The sequence below is a fragment of the Heteronotia binoei genome, chromosome 3, assembly GCF_032191835.1.
Source record: "Heteronotia binoei isolate CCM8104 ecotype False Entrance Well chromosome 3, APGP_CSIRO_Hbin_v1, whole genome shotgun sequence".
Classification (NCBI taxonomy): domain Eukaryota; kingdom Metazoa; phylum Chordata; class Lepidosauria; order Squamata; family Gekkonidae; genus Heteronotia; species Heteronotia binoei.
The window spans coordinates 50,945,124-50,969,001 of NC_083225.1; the positions used below are offsets into that span (position 1 = coordinate 50,945,124).

The window sequence follows — 23,878 nt, forward strand, 5'->3', positions numbered from 1 at the left end:
CTTTTTAAATGGTCTACGGAGGATGAAGTAGTGAAATCTCAAATAATTAAGTGGGCAATTAATGTAAATAAAGAAATACAGATGGAAACTTGGGAATATTTGCAGAAGAACTTAGAAGCTTTCGACGTGTCATAATATTAAACTGTTTTAAAATGATGTATAGATGGTATATGACTCCTAAGAAATTGGCAAAGATGAATAATAAGATACCAGACAGATGTTGGAAACGTAAAAAACATGAAGGTTCTTTCTACCATATGTGGTGGACTTGTGAAAGAGCAAAAAAGTATTGGCAGATGATTCAACAAGAAATTTCTAGGATCTTGGGATATGAATTTAATAAAGTTGCACAGACTTTTCTGTTGGGATTACAAATGGAAAAATTTCCAAAGGTAGAACTATAACTTGGTACTTGCTTTCAGCTGCTAGGACATTATATGCGCAGTTGTGGAAGCAAGAAAAAATACCAGAGAAATGGGATTGGATTATAAAAGTTATGACATGGAGTGAAATGGACAAATTAACAAGAATTTTAAGAGACTATGATTTAGAAGTTTTTAAGATGGAGTGGGAAAAGTTCAGAAGATATGTAGAAAAAGAGTGGAAAATAAAAGGACATTGGACAATTTTTGATAATGATTAAGACTTAGAAAAAAGAAGAATATTAATTTTTGTTTTTATTAGTTAAGGGTACCTTTAAACATTAGTACTTTAAGTAAATAACACCGGCAGGGGTCAAGTAACGGGGGAGGGGTGGGTAGAAAGTAATATATGGGATAAAGGAAGTTATTAATGATGCAAGAAATATAATTTGTTACCATATGTTACCAAATAAAATTGTTTTAATCAAGAACTTATTAGGTAAAATAATGATGCAATACTATATCCGGAACATACTAAAACAAGTGGCATTAGTAGAATTCATTGATTCCTTTCAAATGGCTACAGTTCACATATTGTAAAGCATTAAAAAAGAGGTTATGCCCACAAATGGCAAACAAAAGTATTAAGCATTAAGCACTGGTTTTGTTTGGAGACCAGTGTTTCTATAAATAAGAGCAGGGCTTTTTTTGAGTAGGAACATATAGGAACACAGTTCTTGCTGGCTTGGCATCAGAGGGTGTGACCCAGGGGTCGTTTTGTAGAAAAATAGGTGGTGAAGCTCATCCAGCGATTGTTATGCAGCTGCACATATTATTCAATGGACAGGGAGGTAGAACTCTCAGGAGATGGAACTCTCAGAAAGGTTCAGGAGCTATGCTGTGAGCTCCCACTGAATCCAAGGCCTGGTGTGACCTAATATGCAAATGAGCTCCTGCTGGGCTTTTTCAGCAAAAAACCGTGAAACAATGGTAATGTCAGAGGGTGTGTCCTAATATGCAAATGAGTTCTGGCTGGGCTTTTTCTACAAAAAAGCCCTGAATAAGAGAATATGAACTGGGTGATAACTGTGTATCTTATGTATTCTGTGAGACTGATTGCATGAACTGTTTGTTCCTTATGGTTATTCAAAAGAATTAAAGCAAGAGTCTTATCACTGTGGGAGAAAAAGAATATGAACTACCATTTTTAATAGTCTTAATTAATTTGAATTTTATATTTAAAATTCAGTTTATTCATTTCTAGTCCGCTGTTCTTATGAACACTCAGATCAAAACTATATTTAAAAAATTCCAACCAGTAATATTTATTCATTTATATTCCATCTTTTTCCCCAGTGGGCACCCAAATTGCCTTTCCCCCTCCATTTTATCCTCATAACAATCCCATAAAGTAGGTCAGGCTGAAAGTGTAACATAATACATACAATAAACAATTCAGTAAAATTGACTACAAATTTAGAAAACAATGTGATAAAACCAGAACACCACATTAAGTACACCGGATTTTCAAAAATTAGAGGGAAAGGCAAGAAAGACAGAATAACATGCACTGTAATTTTTATTTTTCTTTAAAGGAGAGGGGACTCTCAAAATCCAACTAATAAAACATGCACATATAAAGAATAACTTCCCCAGATATTAAAAATCCTTATAAAAATGTCCTCCTAAACGTTTCTATAAAGGTCAGGCTTAAAGTGTAATATAATACATATAAACAATGCAGTAAAATAGACTACAAAATTAGAAAGTAATGTAATAAAAACAGAACGGTGGATTCCATACGCTGTTTTTTTAAGGAAAAAAAAGGTAGAAGGAATAGCAAAACAAACAGAATAAGACGAAGTGTAATTTTATTTAACTTTTAAAGGGGGGGGGGTGTCTCAAAACTCACAACTAATAAAACACGCACATATACAAAATGTTTTTAAAATGTCCCAGCCGTTACGACGTCTCCCTCAACAATTCAATTTTCACTCACTTATACCGACGGCATTTCGCGGCCTCGATAGCGGGCATTTTGTGCCCCCCTCCCCACAGCTATTCATGAAGTTTAATGCTCTTGTGCACAAATGCTTATTATACTGGCATCTACACTGCAGCTCATGTTTAAGGCGTTAAGACTCAAGTTTATTTTCACGCACACATCGTGACATGAAACGGTGAGCTAACCCTTCCTCGCAAAGCGGCTTACTAAAGCCTTTCCGTCTCCCGCATCTAATCATGCTCCAAAAACATAAGTAAACCGCGGCATGCAGCCTCCCCGTCTCGCGCACGCGCAGTCGTCCAGAGTGACCTCATACCCCTTCGACCGCGTCGTCTTCTCCTTCCGCCGCTTGAATCTCCTTCCATGTCGAACGCAGGGACTGAACCCGAGAGCGTCGCTGACGCGCGTGCGTGGTGGATGTTGCGGCCGGGAACTGGTTCGGCAGCGGCTGCTGCCGCTGGTGGCGCGGCGGGCTGAGGTGGTCCGCGCCGTTGCTGGTGGGGTCTCCGGGTTGCAGATGCTTCGCGGTGCCTGCGCTCAGCACCCGGTTGTCTCTTCGTTTTCCCTCTGGGGATGTTGAGTAAGGGGACGTTGCAGCGCCTGCTAACTGCCGTCAACAGGAGGAGGAGGATGAAGCTTCTTATGGGGCTCGCCCTGGTCGCCTATGTCGCCTGTAAGTAAAGGAGAAGGGAAGCGCGGGGGGAGCTCTCATTCATTCGGCTCCGTCATGCTGCTTCTAGTTAGGGGCGCCCCTTGCCTTTTCCCAAGTGGAAGGTCGTTGCATGCTGCTTACTTGCTGCTGGTGTGTGTGTTTTGCAACTGTAGTATCAGAGGTGTTGAAGTGCACCAAGACAACAGTTGCACCAAAGCGAGTTGGGAGAGATGCGAAAGAGATAGTATTCTGGGAGTTTGAAGAAGATTTTGACCCTCAGAGGCAGGCTGAGTTTCTGGTGCAGTTGACAAGTCTCACCACGGTACAGTTCTGTTTTGGGAAAAGGGCAGCAGGAGAGAAGGAAGGGAAATCTGATTCTTGGTTATTATATTTCAGCAAAAACTTTAGAAAGTCTAAAAGCAAAAGACTGAGGCCTTTGACTCTGAAGTTGTCACCAGATTAGGCCTGGGCTGTGTATTTGAAAGCTGACAGCCATCTATTTTGAGTTTTGGTACTATTTGTGTATGTTTTGCTAGAGAACTTCTCCAGAACCTTTGTGAATGTTAACACTATGTGTTTGTGATATGGATTTATAATAAAGTATAGCTATGTCTTTTAAAAGGTATGCCTATTAGATGGGAATCCAGCTGCCCATGTTATTAACTAAGGGCAGTTTCACACGACCAGTTTGTTTGGCCCTATGTTTTGATTTTCTGCTTTTGATTTTGTAGCAAGAGAGTGTCTGTATTGTCTTGTATGTTTACTCCACTTGCAGGGTTGGCATTTAGTAGCTGCTGGAAAACATTCATTTCTGGATGTTGTGAATGCATGCTGGAAGCTGAATCATGCACATGGCCAGGAGTGGCAAAGAATATCTCAGTATAGCTGGGTTGCTGATATGTCAAATGCCTTTCACTGATCTTGAGAGCCTGGTTTTGTAAGCTCTTGCAAACAGCTTTATCTTGGAGAAATAGCATAGTGTATTGCATTGTGCCCAGGGCTTTTTTTGTAGCAAGAACTCATTTTCCTATTAGTCCACACACCCCTGATGTAGCCAATCCTCCTAGAGCTTATGTAGGCCCTCTACTAAGAGCCTTGTAAGCTCTTGGAGGATTGGCTACATCAGGGGTGTGTGGCCTAATATGCAAAGAAGTTCCTGCTACAAAAAAGCCCTGGTTGTGTCTAAAAGAGATAATCCACATGGTATAGTATGTGTTAGAGTAAGGGAGACATCTACCTTTGTTTGACATTTAATGGGATCCTAATCCTTTAGGCCAGGGGTGTCAAACATGTGGCCTGGGGGCCAAATCAGGCCACAGGAGGGCTCCTGTTAGGCCCCTGAGCAACTGACCCTTGCCTATTTCCTTTTCCCTCTTTCTTGCTTCCTTCTGCATCTGGTCCCATGGGGAGGGAGGGAAAGAGCCAGAAACTCCTTTGCCCAATTCCCTGGATCCCATGAGAGAAATACAAAGAAAGCACCGTTAAAACCAACAAGTGCTAATGTTTTAAGCATGTTTTATTTTAAGTTTTTTAAAAAAATCTTTAGTCATGTTTGTTTGTGTCCTTTAAAAAGTTTATATCTCTGCTAATCTTAAATAGGGACACACATGGCCCGGCTCAACATGGCCCGGCCCAACAAAGTCTAATTTATGTCAGATCTGACCCCCATAACAAATGAGTTCGACACCCTGCTAGATGACTGGGGATGGCAATAGCAAACCACCCCGTAAAAGTCTGCCAAGAAAACGTCCTGATGTGATGTCACCTATGGGTCGGTAATGACTCAGTGGTTTCATGTATCTCACGAAACGGTTGTGAATAGTCTCACAACTGTGCACATACACTTCTGTAGGTGCTGTGGTGTTGCCACGAAGCAACAGCTTTCTTTTCTAATTAGGGGGCAGCCTTCAGAGCTGTAGATGTGGAGACAAGGTCAGGGGAGGTGACAAAGTCTAATGAGGTTGTTACCTTGAAGTGTGTGTGGAAGAAGCTTTGCTCCGTGGTTTAAGAGCTGACATTACAGGGACATTTTGGGAAAATGTATTATATGGGAAGTGGCAGTATTTTCTTTTACTTTTTACTTCCTTTGGACACTTATCTCTCGCTTTTCCTGGAATACTTCCTCATCTTTAAACTAATTTTGGATAAGTATTTGTATGAATTAAATGGCTTAGAGAAGAGAGAGCATATTTTCATGTAGTGCTGCATATGTAGATGGGAAGGAGCAGCAGGGTCGAAAGAAAGAAATGAGGGTTGAAAGAAATGAGTTTCGGGGGAGTCTTAACTTTCCTTGTAATCTATACTGATTTTTAGTCAAATACAATGGTGGCTCGTACAGGTAATGCAGGTGGTTAACAGGAAGCAAAGCTTTGTTCTGGACATACCCAAAGATGTGGAGTGGGGGGGTGGGAACACAGCTTCATTATCAGTGAACTACAGGAAAACAGTATGTTCCATTATGAGTATTCAAGTACATGTGCTGCAATCTGTAATGATGCCTTGAGGGCGAGAGTGGGCATTGCCAAATGAACCATCCTGTTAATGGTTTGAATGCTGTTTTCTTGCTTTGAGATTCTTCGGGTAATATAGTGTGTTGGTAATGCCCAAGATTGTGAGGGGCAGGGAGTAAGGTTGTGTTCAGATCATGGATTTAGTATTGGGATATTCTATAATAGGTATAGCACATCAGCTATGCTGAAGAGACTGTATCATGTTTTCAAACTTTTAGCTGTGTTGGGATTATGTAGAAATATCAGAATGTTGGTGCTTAAGACCTCCCATTTTATTATATCCTAATCCACTGTGTGTGTTGTTCTGTCTGTAGTTTGTATAGGGTAATTTGTTTTAAATGTTTCGAAAGTATTATTTTCAAAAGTTGTCTGAGCTTCTGTTCTTTGTATTGATTTCAGGATGCTTAGTAGCCTTTGGAAAATAATGTGTGTATCTTGTGACCCCCATTGGTTGCTTGATGAATCCAGGTGGGTTTGTTCTTTGGAGGTAGTACCCACTGTTTGGGGGGATAATATTATCTTAAGAATCTGTGATATCCATGTCACTATTCCTGTTAAAGTTTCTGCAGTGTTGTTGTATCTTCTGTCTTCTCTTCATTGTTTTAGAAAGTCAATGCAAAGGTTAGCTGGTGGTTCATAGTAAACTTCCACTCCACATATCCGTATTAGCTTGAATGGTGACAAAGTCATAGCTGTGGGCTCAAAAGCCACCCTTCCTTGTGCTATGCAGTAGCTCCTGAGTTTCCTTACTAAAGATAAAGTGCACTTGTGTTTCATTGTGCTATAGACGAACCTTGGCCTAACTATACTTTTGACAGTGTTAAAGCTTTCTGGAGGGTTCGGGGTGACTCCTACCCTATTTTTCCTTAGAATGGTACACATAGACTATAAGAGAAAATCAGATCCTTTTTAGGCATTTGACAAAAGTGCATATGTTGTCAAATGGGATAGCCATACCAAGTTTTAAAAGTATCCAGCTAACTCTGTATCACTTCAGAACTAGTACAATGTGAGAAATTGCCACACATTCCTAAATCAAAAGGCTTCATAAAATGGTGCAGAGGTATGAAGAGAGTAGTGGTGGAGCGTTCTATTGCTTGGTGCTAGTTTTGTCACAATGTCCAAAAAGTGGCTGGCAGCACAATCCTATGCAGATTTACTCCAGTGTAAGCCCACTGGCTTTGTTCGGTTCACACTGGAGTAACTCTGTTTAGGATTGCATTGACTCAAGTTGATGATGATGATATTGGATTTATATCCTGTCCTCCACTCGGAAGAGTCTCAGAGCGGCTCACAATCTCCTTTACCTTCCTCCCCCACAACAGACACCCTGTGAGGTGGGTGGGGCTGAGAGGGCTCTCACAGCAGCTGCCCTTTCAAGGACAATCTCTGCCAGAGCCATGGCTGACCCAAGGCCATCCCAGCAGGTACAAGTGGAGGAGTGGGGAATCAAACTCGGTTCTCCCAGATAAGAGTCCACACACTTAACCACTACACCAAAAAAGTTGCTGTCTTACACATATCAAATAGTTGTAAAACTTCAGAATATTGCACTTTCCTTCCTGCGTTTGAACTAAAGTCTAGCCAGTCACATGCTGCCATGAGTTGTAACCCTTTATGGAAACAGACAGAAGTCCTAAGTCCCAGTGGCTCTTAAAAGAGAAGATGATGATACTGGATTTATATCCCACCCTATACTCTGAATCTCAGAGTCTCAGAGTGGTCACAGTCTCCTTTACCTTTCCCCCCACCCCAACAGACACCCTGTGAGATAGGTGGGGCTGAGAGAGCTCTTACAGCAGCTGCCCTTTCAAGGACAACTCCTACGAGAGCTATGGCTGACCCAAGGGCATTCCAGCAGCTGCAAGTGGAGGAGTGGTGAATCAAACCTGGTTCTTCCAGATAAGAGTCTGCACACGTAACCACTACACCAAACTGGCTCTCTACCACAGAGGAGGCTGTGGTAAGCTGCCTTCTGTTACTGCTGCTTGTGTTGGTCAAGAGGTTCATGGGTTCCAGGCAGGGAGAGGCATCATGGGGGTTCATATGTATACCATCCCTGCAATGGGAGCGTTGAATGAAGATTGAACTCAAGTCGCATTCGCATATGCAGCTGGTTTAGTGCCATCCCATTTTAAACAAGGCAGAACTATGGAATGTGAATGTGTCTTTTTTTGTGTATTCTGGTATAGCATTGGATTGAATGCATACATGGTATAGATTCTCCGTGTTTCTGCACTGCTGTACCAGTATGCATTCTGTTACTTCAACGCCTTTGCCAGGCAATTATTTATTTATTTAAGATGAGCCTTCTTTCATCTCTGTTCTGGAGTTTTCTTTTTAAAACCATTAAAAAAAATCTCTATTTTTCTTCAGTAGCTTAGCTATGGTTCTGCCATGTTTGGCAGTATACATCGCTGCTAACAGATTGCTTTTTAGCATTATTTTCTGTGTATAAAACCTTTCTGTATGATATCTTCCATTTCTGAAACATCATCTCCTTGGTGATTGCTCCCTTCATTGTCCACTGTACTCTTAGATTAAATAGTGCTGACGTGAAATAGCTTTTAGCAGCTTGATCGATCCACTTCTGCAGGTATATGTGCAGATAATATTGGTCTTATATGCTTCTGGTAAATGATGCATTTAGAGGCTACATGACCTTGTCTGCCTTCTTTCTTAAAGCATTTCCATTAATGGAATAGTCCTGGTGAAATGTTAACATTGATTTTTAAAAACACTTTTTAAATACAAACAGAAAGCCTAACTGTAATTATGTTACATAATGTATTCATGTGGTACTTACTGCTTTAGTAGCTGTGCAGCATACATTCAGAGAAGAAATTTAAAGACCACAGTATAAGAAATTCCCTTAGCTATTATTTTCCAGAATCATCTATCTGTAGAGCAATGCCCCACATATGCAAAAAAGAATTGCTGGTTGTAGTACCAGCAATTGCTAGAATTCCTGCTAAAAAGCCACAGGATTCTAAGCATTGCATCATTTTAACTTAACAATGGGAAAACAATAAAAGGAGATGGAGGAGGAGCTCCTGGCCATATGTTCCTTAAAAGTGGCATTGCCACTGAAAGTCCCTCTTGCTTATAATCATTCACAGCATTTTAGATTTGAGGGTAAGTGGGGGGGTGCTTTTGATGATGTATCTCAGTTCTCAGGTAGATTTCTGTGGAAGAAAGGGGTTCTTGACATCTTAATCCCAAATCATGTAGCACTGTAAAATCCAAAACAAACACTTGGGCTTAGAAACTAACTGAAAGCCAATGTGGTTGCTGTAAAATCAGAATTTTATGCTCCTGGTGAACATATGAACATATGAAGCTGCCTTATACTGAATCAGACCTTTGGTCCATCAAAGTCAGTATTGTCTTCTCAGACTGGCAGCGGCTCTCCAGGGTCTCAAGCTGAGGCTTTTCACACCTATTTGCCTGGACCCTTTTTTGGAGATGCCAGGGATTGAACCTGGGACCTTCTGCTTCTCAAGCAGATGCTCTACCACTGAGCCACCGTCCCTCCCCAAATAGTGGATACCAGCTACTTCCTGGTAGCTTTGCAGAAGAATATTACCTAGAGCACATTACAGAATTATGTTACTGTCGTGGAAAGCATTTCTGAAGCATTTACAACGTTTTCCTTTGCTGCCATGTACTTTTAAATCTGTTGGTCTGATGAAATATTTCAAGTCTGTTTCTCATTATAAAGAAATACCTGTTTGGCAAGATGGAAATCATAAATATTCTGTAAAATGCAAGATATTGAATAAAACTTTGGTGCTAGTGCTAAATGATTATGCCTAAGAAAGAAAACCAGATTTGATCTTGGCCTTCCCAGTAGATGTATTTTATACCACAACATAGTATGACATGGAAAAATGTCATAAATTCTAAGATGCTGAATAACACGATGCTACATTTAAGATGGGAAAGGAACACTTGGCTTATTCTTCTGTAATGAATGTTAAAAAGCAGGTAACCAGTGTTTTGGATGCTCTCCTCTTGCTATAGGCAGGCGCTGAAGGTGACTTTGAAGTTTTTTGATATTAATCAAGAACTGCCTTTGTTTATGGAATCTAGTAAAGTATTGTGACTAAATATCAGTTTGATCAGAGTAACACTGCCACTACATTAATTTGAGCAGCATTTTCCATGAAACAATGCACATTCATTTTGGCATAATGGTGGTTCTGGAACAAGAACAAGGCAGCAGTCTATTAAACAAACCCACCCTTCCCCCCCCCCATAGTAGCTATGGTGTGCAAATTAGAAGTTACTTATTTTAGAATCTTTTGATGTTACCCTTATTAATGACCTGTTGCCCATTGTTCTCCCATTTTATTATTTTCAAGCTGCAAAGTTGTTTTGTTAATTAACTGAAATCTAATGCACATCATGCCTATTTTTGAGTGTCGCCCCATGTTTCTCTTGTAGTACTTTCTTACTGACCCTGTCTCCCTGAAAACACTAGCGTTTTCCCCCACATGTACCATCAAGAAACAGTGAAGGCTATTGTGAATTCACATACAAATTACTGATGTTTATGGTAATACTCTTTTCAAAAGTGGGGAGGTTGTCTTACCTTCAGGGCCATCTCTTTTGGGTAAATAAGCTATATGTACCCGTTCTATGCATATGTGTGTGTGTGTGTGCGTGTGCTATAATAGGGATAGAGCCATTTTGGCACCTTGAGTATGAATGAACAGATGACATGTTGAATAATTTTCAGTGATGTTTGTGCTTAAAATCTTGTCCTAGCCTAGCAGGTGTGATCTGTTGACAGTTGCAGAGATGTATCTGCCTCTACTAAGTGAACCAATTCTGATAACTGTTTGTTCACCACCGCTATTAACCTGAAGCATGGAATTCATGAACATGAGTGTGTAATAATACAGATGTGAATTGCAGTGCTGTTTTCTAATCTGAAAGGCATTCTCTGAAGGAACACAAAGCACTCTAAAAGCATTTGAAAAAGAAACACATTAAATTCCGATTCTGCCGGAAAGCCTTGTACAGTTTTGCTGTGTTGAATATTTTTTCAATTAATTGTCACAATTTATTTTTACCTCAGTTTGAAGGACTAATTATTGTGGTTTAGTTCATTGGTTTCTGATAGTTTTCTAGCAATTTGAGGTATACGGTATGACTTTTTAAAGAATAGTTATTCTTATTAGTCTAGTTTGATTTGGAGATCTGAGATGGATGTATTTTAAAATACCTCAAATTGCTAAGCAAGGGCTAATTCATTCTCTTGTTTCTTCTTGCTCTCATGCAGCTGTCTGGGGAAACGTCGTCAACATGAGGTAAGTTTTGAAGACACCTTTGTGGCTGTAAACTAAAACTGTTTTCCTTATCTGAATAAGAAATCTCTGTTTACTCCCAAATCTTTTCCTCCTTTCCTAGAAGAAGAGGAGAGGGGAATAAATAATAGCTATCAGGGATATCTCTTGCTAAATTGGCAAGCTGCAGATCTCGGAAATGATTTAGTGAAGGGGCAAAGAGGATGCAAGTTTTGGTTATTCTTTTATATTTCTTTGGTTTTATTTGCTGGAATTTTTTTTTTTTGTCAATGCAGGACAAAAAGCTCCATTTCTTGTTCAAGTAATGCTGTTTCCCCCATTAAAAGTGCTGATCTGATACCTTCTGGTTGCCTATCTGGATTTGATGTGAAAGGGGTAGAAATAGACTGAGAGAAGTTTAACTTCTGTTAGTGTGCCTAATTCCTCCAGTATCATGTGGAACCATGTTTAGGGCCACGTTTATTGCCATTCTCTTTACTGCTGCCTCTTCTGTTGTGAAAACTACTGGAACCCCCATACCATAAAACACATGCTTTTTAAATAAGGAGCCTTTGATAGCTATACTATACATCTGTGCTCTTCATGGTAGCTTTTTCTGTGTAGAACTAATGGTAGATCTGACAGCAGCATTTTACGATGGTCTGTTGGCCCACTGCCTTGCTGTTATAGAAGTCCATGGAGTAACCTTGAAGTGGCTCACTTCATTACTCCAGGGTGGGGGACAGAGTGGTGCTTGGAGAGAGGGTGTCACCCTGACACCATTTGGTGTGTGTGGGTCCCCCAGGGGGCCATTCTCTCTCCTACATCTATATGTGCACTCCCACGCAGCTGGTGTGGAATTTCGGGCTGGATTTTCACCAGTACACTGATGACACCCAACTGTATCTGATGATGGGTAGTCAGTTGGCCACTGCCCCACATAATTTGGCTGTGGGACTGGATGCTGTAGCTGGATGGTTGAGGCAGAGCCAGTTGAGACTGAGACTGAATCCATTAAAGACAGAGGTTCTGTGACTTGTGATGTGGGGTGATTTTAGTTTGGAGTGCCAGCTCTAGACAGCGTGGCATTAACACAGGCATTGACCATCAAGAGTCCAAATGTGCTCCTGGACTCCTTATCTGTGGAGACCCAAGTAGCGAATGTTGTCAGGCTGGCATTTTCCCAACGGTGCCAGATCAGGCAACTAGCCACCTTCTTCTCTAGCCCTGACCTTGTCACAGCGTTCCACACGAAAACTGGACACTCTGAAATTGGTCAAGTCAAGGCAGGCAGCTGTAAAACTTTGGAGTCTGCGTGTGTAAGCAGGGTTTTTTTTCTTCCACCTCCCTCTCCCCCCCACCCTGGCACTTAGCAGCCAGCAGCTCCATCTGTTTCTCCTCTCCGGCCCATTCTTTGAAGCTTCCTCCGCCTCCTGCTCCTCTGCCTCCCTTCTTTCTACCTGCTGCTTTTGCTGTTGCAGTGCACTGTGCCCTGCTCAGCTCTCCCAACTCCAGGTGCCATTGGTGCCACTTCTCTGGCTTAGCCATGGTAAAAAGAAAGAGAGAAAGACTGAACCCCAGAGACCCCCCTGGAAGTTGAGGGCCCTGCCTGGAAGTTGAGAGGCAGTTCCCCCTCAGGCCCCCTTGTGGCTATGGGCCTGCTTGAAGCTGACTCAGAAACTACATCTTGTCAAGAACGCAGCACAATTTTATGCCATCAAGTCCAGCTGATTTTATTGTATCACCATAGAATCTCCAAGAGTCTGACACAACCGAATGGTTAACAGCAACAAAATTAAGTTATTCTGTATATTTTAACCTCTTGTACACCATCCTGAGCTATTCAGGGAAAGGTGGTCTAACAATAGCAGTCAACCATGAGAGCCACAGAGTGGGCCACTGCTGTCCTCAACCACAGGTTTGCTAGAACATCTGTTTTTACTTGCCCTTCAGAACTAAGCAAGATCCCCCCCTGGAAGTTGAGGGCCCTGCCTGGTAGTTGAGAGGCGGTGCCCCCTCAGGCCTCCTTGTGGCTATGGGCCTCCTTGAAGCTGACTCAGAAACTACATCTTGTCCAGAACAACAACATGTGTACTGGGTTTTCCATTTTATTTCTTCACCACAGCCTGTGAAATAGGTTATGCTGAGAAATGGTTTCTGGTCCAGTGGTCTCTTCTCAGCTTCAGATCCAGCAGTAGACTTGTGCTAATGGAAGAGTGGGTCTCTTTCCTTTTTGCCATCTCCTAATTCCTATTGCAGACCTCCAGTTCAAAACCTACCCCCTTTCCATGCTGTTCCTTTCAGCCTTTTGGAGGGCATTTCAGAATGCAGCGGAAGTAGGCAAGGAAATCCTGTTTGGTTGACTGAAATGCCATCTGTTAGCAGAGATTTACCATGAGATCTGGGGCTAGATCATGCCGCTGTAAGTTCAGCTCTCTGTCTACAGTACAGTAATGACTTTCGTGCTTCCTGCAGTGACCAGCTCTTTCTATAGAAAGAGGAAAAGTTAGCATATGCTGTTTCACTTCTTCAAAGGCTGAGGGATAGAGTCTCTTTCTGGCCTTAAAATTGCAGGTGAAAGAGTTCTCCTGATATGAGCAGAATGTGTTTGATGTGTGTCATAATTATTTTGCGTGCTTCCTTTTACCTAAACGTTTCTTTATTAAGTCAGCCTAAGGTCAGAAAAATTGGCTGGTGTCGGGAAAACATTGAAATGAGTGATGGTGTTCGATTCTGTTCCTTGTAAGTGCTTTTTTCCTGATGGCATTGGCTGGTTTGTGGAAAGGCAGCTAAGCACTCAACTGTTGAAAAACAAAATTACAAAAGGTGGGAGACTTGTTTAAATTAGAGTGCATATGGTAAAACAGTTTTGCAAACAAATGTGAGAGGAATTGTTTACCTGATTTCTCACACACAGTGGCATATGTGTATCTGGTTAATAAAAACCCTTCTGTTCCTGAAAGGGTCCCAGCCATACATTAAAGAGTCTTGTTTTTACCTAAAAGAACTTTAGTTGAGCACTGGAGCCTCCCATGAAACCCTTAGGATGCAAAACTCATTAAACGGTTCCTTTATTTTTCTGTTAAACAGTATTAAAACTAGATGCCCAAACAGATCTATGAAAGTTCACTCAGAAGTGAGTATATTAGCTTGGTGGGTACAAATTCTCCTTATGTCGCTATGTTGTCAGACTTCCTGTTTGCACAAATCCTCTTAAACAATTATATGCTAAAGAAAGTGTTTGAAATCTCTGCATGAACAAAGTACGTATTGTTTCTAAAAATCAGACCTTTTTGTAGCAGGAACTCCTTTGCATATTAGGCCACATACCCATGATGTAGCCAATCCTCCAAGAGCTTACAGGGCTCTTAGTACAGGTTCTAAAGTAAGATCCAGGAGGATTGGCTACATCAGGGGTGTATGGCTTAATATGCAAAGGAGTTCCTGCTACAAAAAAAGCCTTGCAAAAATCATTTTGAAATAGCATAATGATCTCTGAAGATGATTCTCAAAGGCTGCTTCCTGCATAGTCTCAATGTAAGGGAATGTGTATGGGATATCTATTGTTTTCGTGTGCCAGAAGGCAAATCAAGGAATAGTAGCAGCCTAGATCACCCCCCCCCCTTCCCAATTGAAGAGATGATGAGAAACATGCAGCAGTATTTATGCTGGAATTAATAATGGAATAGACTAAAAAACCAACTGCTGCCTGAAAGATGTCATCCAAATAAAGTGTTTGAACAGTTCACCCTCTATAATTGTCAGGATAGGCTCCTGACAATGGTCCTGAATGCTACTGAATGTTATTTTGATGCTAAAAGTCTACTGAATATTCTCTGTATCATTTTCATTGCTCATGAATTATGTTTTGATTGTATTTTTTGTTGCTTATGAGTTAACATACTCGTGTATTCATATACTTTAGATGTTCATGTATTCATATAGAGTAGTATGGACTGGTGTGTATCATGAACAACAGATATACCAGACTTATATTTCACCAACTGTTATGTTCTATACCAGGGTTGGCCAAACTTTCTTAGCATAAGAGCCACATAGAATAAATGTCAGATGTTTGAGAGCCGCAAGACATGAATGTCAAGATGTTTGAGAGTTGGAAGGAAGAAAGGCAAATAGATGGCAGGAGAGAGGAGGGAGAGAGAGATGGAAAAAAGCAACATTAAATGCATCTTCCAAGCGACTGGCTGGCTTGGAGAAAATAATTTAAAAAGACAAATGCCTTCTGCAAGCTGGCCAATGGGGTGGGGGGCTTCAAGAGCTACACAATATGTGTGAAAACCACATGTGGCCCCCGAGCCGCAGTTTGGCCACCCCTGTTCTATACTTAATCCTTCTGTGTAACTTACGTAAGAGTGTTCCAAGTAAAGGGCCCAGAAGAGGGAAATGTGACCCTGAGAGAATTGCTGGTTATTGCATCTCCTTGGAAACAGAAGATGGAGACAAGGGAAAGTAGCTTTGGGCTGGAATGTGCAACCTCAACTCACCCAAAACATTATGGACCTGAGAATTCTTTTAAATATATTTTGTCACTGGAATTGTGCACCCTGAATTCTGGCCTGTAAGGCTGGGGCCATTAGGTTATCTGTATATATATTTAGGTTTCATTTTACTTCTGTTCTGGCAAGGAAAGGCTTTCTTGGCATAAGTGTTTGCTTTGCTGATTTATCTCAAATAAAGCTTCTTCTGCATTCATCCTTAGAAGTTCCCTTGAGTGATATTCAGAGCAAACCTTACGATAATTACCTTTGGTTGCGTTATCCATGCAGAACCCTTCTGAAGTTGATCCAGGAGGCCATGAGAGTTACTGTTCTGTGTAAGCCATAATCTTGAGTTTTCTCTTCTCCACTATTCTTAATATTCATCAGAGAGAGAGAGTCATTTTGTATTTTATTTTTTCTAGTTGGCTTGTGCGCTGAAGGTTCTGCATAGGTAGTCAGTTCATATTAGCAATGGCAGGGGTCTTGTTGAACTTACAGATTTGCCTCTGTGAACATCAATTTGTGCTTCTGAAACATACTTTACTCACAGAAACTCATCTGCAGAATTTAATGAGTGTCTCAATATTAAACCATTCTTATTTTCCAACTCTTGCACTTCACATTTGAATGGGTTCTAAACATTTGCTACAAAGCAAATGTGACCTCATCACGGGAAAAGGGCAGTTTCCTTTGCTATCTTATTTAGATACCTGATTTAAAATCCTCATAAGCAAATGAATGAATACTGTAGGCAGTGAATATTATTGTTATAGAAGATTATGGTGCAAGTTTAAAAAGTTCTGAATTAAGTTTTCTTTGAAGTGTCTTTTTTTTTTTGTAATGTGCACATTAGGTCATTTTTGCTTGCTTAGCAATAAACACTAAATTGTTCCAGTATTCTGAAATCACATACAGCAAAATTGTTTCTGAAAATAACTGCATAAATAGTCTCCTTTTTAAAACTCTGCTTCCTGATGCATATTGGATTCAGATTGGATTTCTCTGAAAAATGTTTACTTTTGCTATTCCTGCAACAGCGATATGAAGGAAGTCAGCCGGGTTCTGCGTCACATCACTCATTGCGTACTTATATGTGTTGCATAAATTCTTTGCATAAAGCTCATAGGATTAATGTGGTTTGGCTGAGGACATTGCTCACACTCAGAAAGCATTTTATATGATGGCCCTTAAGATTAAGAATGCAGCTGAACTCCGTAAACACAAAGTTTGGGTTACCCACAGATGTTCTGAACGAAGGTGCTACCCTTGACAGGTGCAGAACAGAGTTGTATTCTCTATTGCCTGAAAAAATATCATCAGGTGCCCATGTGTTGAGGCTTGTAGATCCCTTCAGGTGTATGTGCACCTTCAGATCACACCTGATGTTCTTCATGTGGCATATGAGAGTATGTGGATGCGCAAAACTGTCTTTGATTTCCTCTGTTTTAGAGCCTCCATTCTAGTCATCTCTGTAAAGTAGCACAAATTTACATGATGAAAAGAAATTATAATGCTTTCATTCTCAAAAAAGATTTATCTGTTATATGTAAATAGCAAAGTCTCCATATTTGAGTGTAGAAAAGATGACAGTAGATTTATACCCCGCCCTTCTCTCTGAATTAGAGTCTCAGCATGGTTTATAATCTCCTATATCTTCTTTCCCCATAACAGACACCCTTAGAGGTAGATGGGGCTGAGAGAGCTCTCCCAAAAGCTGCCCATTCAAGGACAACTGTTGTGAGAGCTATGACTAACCCAAGGCCATTCCAGCAGCTGCAAGTGGAGGAGTGGGGAATCAAACCCGGTTCTCTCAGATAAGAGTCTGCACACTTAACCACTACACCAAACTGGCTCTGGTGGTCCTGATTACCAGGTTCTGGAGGAAACAGGCAGTGGCTGTTGCTTTCATGCCCTGCTTATGACCTTGAGGGAGCATCTCGCCATTACTTGAGACTTATTCTTGGATTAGACCTTTTGTCTGACCCTGCAAAGCTGTTCTTACAGACTTCTGTTCTCTTGTGGCTTTATACCAACAGGTCTATCCAGGATAATGGTGATCAAAAAATGGAAAACAAGATTGAAGAGGTACCCTGCTTATTTAATATTAGATTGGATTTATTGTGTTCTGCTCCTGCAAACTTGAAATATTTACCCTAATTTCATTTCCAGATATGAGTGTGCCCTCTTTTCCTTGTTTGTTTTAAAATGGATCTTCATCCCTTTTATTTCCTCCCTCTGAAATGTTGCTGCAGTTCTTAAATTATCCATTCTACTCTGGCATGCAGTTTTGCTGGCCTTCGTGCCTGTTTATTCATGCTGAAAAGCACAAATCCATTGGCAAATGTTTTCTAGATTGTTTCTATTTTTATGCCCCACCCTCTCCCAGCTCTTATGGTGGATAACATATGATCAACAATGATGCAAACATAAAAATCCGTTAATATGCAACCAAATTTACTTCATGCTGTTCAGAAGTGCTTATCTACTTTCAAGGATTGCATTATATATGAGCACTGGAATGTGCTATGTGTCCTTTTGGATGTTTGGTTAGCTACTTAATAAAATGCAGATATTTCAGGGCAACTCTGGATTCCATTTTGTACCTGTAATAATTATATTAGTCAGTCAGTAAATGGTTCATGTTGAATATCAGATTGAACTGCATAGTGTTCTAGTATTTGCTGTGGATGGCTACTAGAAGCAATTAATAACATACTTGGCGAAGAGTTAACAGAAGGGATACTTGATGCCTCTCCCTTTCTACTGAAGTCCTCTGAGGCACCCCTCCATGCACAGCTCTTGGGAGGTCAGAGGAAAGTTACCAGCTTTCAAAAATCACCCATTCCTTTGCATTTTAACAGCAGTTTGACTTTTGCTCTGATCAATGAATTCTAGGTCTCCCCTCAGTATATCATCACCAGTCCCTGATCCCTGCTGTGTATGCAATTTTCTAGAGCTTCTAAGCAATGGAAGGCTTTAGATTTGCCAGAGAGGGAAGGGAGGGGGGAATTGAGAAGAAAAATAAACTATAATGGGAAAGATGGATCTCAACTATATATAAAGCTAGGTGGATGGACATCTATAGAGGAGCAGGGTTAGCTTAGGAATCCTGTTATAGGCAGGTTAGTGTACATCTGAGATATAGCATGTTAGTGACTCGTTAGAGGAAGGAGGGGAAAATCCTGAGAGACAAACTAATGCTATTCAGGAGTCGGAGATTCCTGAGTTTATTGAGCCATTCCAAGTAAAATCAATCCATCTCTCACTGTCATTTCTGTAACCTTGAGTATAATACTGTACCCTTTTAAAGCAAAGCTTCAGCTCCCCTTAGCTATAAATAGTTACTATACTGGTGTACCCCGTTACTTGCCCATCCAGCCATTTTTTGTAATCTCTCCTTTAAAAAGACAATAATTTATTCTTGTCTGGTTGAAAGAAAGTGTCAGTGTGAATCATACCAGGAAAGTGGGAGAAGAAATAGAAATAATTTCAGATACTTGTGCTGCCACCACTCCCTCCCCCAATGCTGTCTGTGTCTTCAGCACATTATCCAGCATGATTATTTTTCATATCTAGTTTTATTGCCCACTTGCAAATGTATCAAAACCCTAATGGCTTGGTCACTGGCACTGGGGGTGTGAGACAGTACCCTGCTGTCACAGCCTTTCCTGAAAGTGATATGAAAAGCTTTGCCTGCTTAATACTTGCACACCAAGCTGCACGGAAGCAAGACCAGGAGGGCCAGTAGTATCTTGCCTCCATGTATTAGTTTTCAAGGGATAGACAGATCTCACATTGACGTGTGACTAGGGATGGGCATGAACCAGTAAAACCCGAGGTTCATTTTGGTTCATGGGACTGCACCTTCCTGTTTACCAAATAGGTTTCTTTTGTGGGGTTTGTGATGCAGTCAAATGCCCCCGCCCCCATCAGCTAGAGGTACCAAACTCACAGTGAGTCTAACTGACTCTCCTCTACTGGCCTTCCAAGTTTGGTGAGGATTGGATTTAAGGGGGCCAACTTATGCTCCCCCCCCCCTCAAAGTAGGTGCCCTCAGGAAATTGATCTCTGGGGAAATCACAACCAAAGGTTCAGGACTGTGTCAAATGATCCTCTTGCAAGCTAGAGGCATCAAACTCATAGTGGACCTCTCTGGGATTTTGCTCTACTTGCTCTCCAAATTTGGTGTGGATTGGCTTGGGAGGGTACCATGAATGACCCAAACCTCCCAAAACCACATAGAAGGTCGTGGGAAGTTCAGTTCATGAGCTGAACTTCATGTCATCCCTTCATTTGACATTTCCAGCGATTTTAAGACCAGGGGTAGGGAACCCTCAAAAACATATAAATATATGCAGTCCTAATGTTCTTATCAAACCCATTTCACTGTTTTAAAATCATAAAATGCATCATTCATAACTTTGGTAGCATATACTTCTTGACATATTTATGAATACTCCTCTAACATGGTCTTATTAGCTGGAGAGGTATCAACTATCTCCCCACCACCACCACCACTACCTTTGGCTTGAAGTGCAGAGACTGGGCTTCAATTTGCAGTTTTCTGTATTTGTATGTTTATGGAGTACATTTATATCTGTTTTTATATATTATTTTAGATCCCCTGACAAAAATATTTGTGGAAACAATTAGGAATCTCTTAAGTGAAACCTAATAAAAATCTCTTCCCACTGCACCATAGTTTGTTTCTTCTTTGCTTTCACTGTGTATCGATTGCTGTCCCACTTTCTTTTACACTTCAGTTTTCAAAACCATGTCAAGGGTGTGAAAGAGTTAAAATCCCCTTCATTTCTGAGCAGATCAAGTCATCCCCCTGATTTGCAATATGGGTATAATAAAACTATTTTTAATGTTGGTAGCATAGTGTCCTGGCCCAAGTGTTGAAGTAGGGATGTGGGAGACCCAGGTTTGAATTACCACTGTGCCGTCAAAGCTTGCTGGATGACCTTGGGCCAGTTACACACTCTGTCTAACGTGCTTCATAAATTTGTTGTGGGGGTAAAAGAGAAAAGGAGAATGTTGTAATCCACATTGGGTCCCTTTTGGAGGAGAAGGGTGAGTTATGCAGTTATCTTGTTTACATTTACAAGCAGCCATCTTGTTTACATTTACTTGGGAGGAGACCTCCCAGATCTCAGCAGGAGGTTTTCAGAGCAAGTGTATGTAGGATTGGATTGTAAGAGAGAGAGATTTGGATTGGCATTTTTTCCAGTAGGACAAGGCAAGAAGATACATAAACAATATCAGATTTCCCAGGTGCTTAAAAAATCATAGTGTGAGTTCCACTCCTCCTTCCACTCCCATATTTGAGGTCATGGAGACAACTAAGCAGTGTTAGCATTTCATTGGTGATGGGTTCACATGGGGGCATTTAAAAGCTTTGTGTGGGGCTGAATTCAGCTACTTTCTTACTACTATACGGTACTAGCCTATGGGCTTACTTTCACCTTTGCTCTTGTGTAAACTGAGCAAAACAGTTGTGAAAGATGGGCCTGTTTCTATTCTGTTAAATCTCCCTCATCCCTCTCAAGTTACACATTTGTATTGCAGTGTGTATTTTGAGAGCATAGCTTTAATATAAATCAGTGAATCTCAGTTCTATTACCTAATATAGCCAGGTACTAGGCACTAGTAATTCTTGTAATCTCTTATGATATGTTGCTCTTGTGGAGAAACATGTGCACAAGAAGAACTAAAGAATATTTACTTATAATTTCTGTGCTTAGGTTGTTGCACCTTTAAGGGAGAAGATCCGAGAACTGGAAAAAAGGTATGCATGTTTGAAGATATTGCCTGTAGACCATGCTTAATTCTTTTGAAAAATGAAAGTACTTGACCAAAAATATTGGCATGGTAATTTGGAACACTGACTGGCTCACATTTGCATAGCTTCTCTGCAGGAAATACCTAAGCCTTGTACATTCTGAAGTCTGTGACATTGTTTGAAGCAGAGCTTCTAGGCCTGTGTTTGGGGGATCTTAGTGTAACGTAGTTAATGAATACATCCAGAAAATGCAGTCAGATTGAAAAAATGATATTGCAAATTTTGAGCCTAGAATACTTGTTTCCCCACCTTTCTTCCTTGCCCCAATGTATTCAACGTCCAGCTTGCCTCGACCAGGGCCAGGGCTTTTTCGGCCCTGGCCCCGACCTGGTGGAATCAGCTCCCTATGGAAATTTGGGCTCTACTGGATTTGTTGCCATTCCGGAGGGCCTGTAAGATGGAGCTGTTCCGCCAGGCCTATGCCTGAGGCAAGTGGGCATCCTTATTTTATTACATCATCTAACTGGCCTCCCAGCCCTGATTGCCATCTTGATTTTTAAAAATTGGGCTGATACAGTTGTATCTTTTTGACACCTAAACTGTGACAACTATGTCTTAATTTATGTGTCCACACCATCCATGCTACCTTAAATTAATTCTGAGCTAATGGCTTAATTGTTTTAATTTCTGAACTCTTTTAAATGTTCTACTGTTTAACTGTTTGATTGTTGATTTTAATTGTTTTACCATGTTGGAATCCACTCTGAGTCCATTATGGGAAAGGGCAAACTATAAATTTACATAAATAAATAAAGTTAATGGGTATATAATAGAATAACTTTGTATAGGGTGGCAATGTAAATGCACGGAATTACAAACTCACAAGAAAAACTACTGTAATATCACTCAATAATTCAATCATATTAAAATATTACAAAAAAATCATAGAGTAATATATGCAAGACATAGCTACTCAAAATCCAACACTATGCAATGTGTACAGTTATAATTCCTATGCTACATGCTGCATTAATCCACAAGTCAAAGTGCATACAATGAAAATTCACAGTAAAGTGTAGCCTTCATAATTTGCATATGTCAGAAGAATCAAGACAAGGAATTGGAGGGTCAGTTCTCCTCAAATGTGCAATTCACATTCAGTTCACAGGAGAAATCCTTAGTACAAATCTCGTTCCGATAACCTTCATCAGTGAACCCACTGGAATTACAAGATAGCAAATGACCACCAAAACTATAACTATACTATGCTGGGAATAGTGCTTTAGTTAAGCTTTGAAGTTGTGATGGTGCCTGAGAGAAAATAAATTGCTTTTTTCTTTGGATTGACAACACAGAACTATGCATAGTTTTGGTGGTCATTTGCTACCTTGTATATCCAGTGGGTTCACTGATCATCTTAAATTGTGCTGGGACCAGATTTGCTGGGACCAGTTGTGCTGGGACCAGATTTGCTGGGACCAAATCACTAAAACACAGGAAGAACACATTTCCTGGCTGGCTGAATGGCCAGGGCCTGCAATGCATCCACCATGCACAAGCAGTCACTCTTGCATGTGTGCGCCTGTGCCTCGGCTGGTAGCAGAGCAGGGGCTGTGTGGTTGCCACAGCACAGATCAAAGAGAACCAGCGTTTTCCAAGCCAGGTTACTGCTGTGCCAAATTTCCAGTGTGATTCCACCCTCTGTTACGTACCGAAGGCAGCAGATCCTGCTTGAATATTGTGATGCCTTTCTACACTGTTACCCAGAATGGAAAACTTAATCAGGGATCTGACACCTCTACATATCTTTACTTTACGTTCCTAGTAAAACCAGCCTTCTGTCTCACTCCCATTTTTTCAGTATCCAACTGTCAGACTGACATTCCAACAGTCTTCCAGTACTCAGCTCCCATTGGCTGGTACAGATTGCCACTGTTGTTGGTTCTGTCATTGCTAGGGAAACCTCTGTCCTCTCCACCACAATGGGACTGTGTCTCTGGTTTGTTTTTAATAATGTTTTATTATATTGCATGCTACTTAAACATCTTGTGAATATTTAATATTTAATAAATATAAGTAGCTGTTTTTAGGAGACTGTTCTGGGATAGCAGGAGCCAAATGGTAGTTGATCCCAGCCAGGTTGATAGTGCGTACAGGCAGAGTTCACGTTGTGTTGAGTAAGATATGCCACTTGCAGGTATATCAACAGATAATAGGTTTGTGGAAAGAAACAACTGGAATTGGAAATGTTTCTGTCCCTGCAAATTTGCAGTTCAAGTTTCAGAATCTGGCCTGAACATATCCTTGAGATCTGCAGGTTTGGGATTAATTCAAGGTAAAGTGTAGGTCGTTGTAGTAGCTTTAGATGGATGCTTCCTACACCAATTCATTACATTCTAGATGGAAGAATCACAAGTTGGTGGGGCAGTGGCATGATTCCCTTACTTCCTGAATGCCCTTCCATGTTCAGCCTGCAATGATTGCTGAAACACTCTGACACAGCTGTGGAAATGTACAAGCTGACCACTTCTGTATTGAAAATTCCAAAGTTTTGTGCTTTTAGACTAGATATGGCTGTACTAATGAACAGTTTAGTATCAACTATAAGCTTTCACTTTTAAAAAATATTCCTCCTGGAATTCAAGAATGTAACTGATGTTCTTCGACTTTAATGGAATTTAATATTTTCCATCAAGAATAAGGGCAAAAAGTATGCATTCAAATAACAGTAATTATTGGTGAATAAGTTCCCATAAGAGCAGCTTATATTCAGA

At 40.7% G+C, this 23,878-nt stretch overlaps 1 protein-coding gene and 1 non-coding gene across 2 annotated transcripts in view; one reads left to right on the top strand and one right to left on the bottom strand.

Annotated features, from left to right (window-relative positions):
* Positions 1-2,700: 2,700 nt before the first annotated feature.
* The window catches only part of UXS1 (UDP-glucuronate decarboxylase 1), a 49,633-nt gene continuing 28,455 nt past the window's right edge, over positions 2,701-23,878 (top strand). The window contains exons 1-4 of the mRNA XM_060233779.1: positions 2,701-3,040; positions 10,817-10,844; positions 17,356-17,404; positions 21,067-21,110. Of these exons, the coding sequence (XP_060089762.1) occupies positions 2,941-3,040; positions 10,817-10,844; positions 17,356-17,404; positions 21,067-21,110 (221 nt within the window). The 5' untranslated portion in view covers positions 2,701-2,940. The remainder of the gene's footprint in view (positions 3,041-10,816; positions 10,845-17,355; positions 17,405-21,066; positions 21,111-23,878) is intronic.
* On the bottom strand, positions 8,990-9,056 carry TRNAL-GAG (transfer RNA leucine (anticodon GAG)). Its single transcript has one exon. It is a non-coding gene; the product is annotated as a tRNA-Leu (tRNA).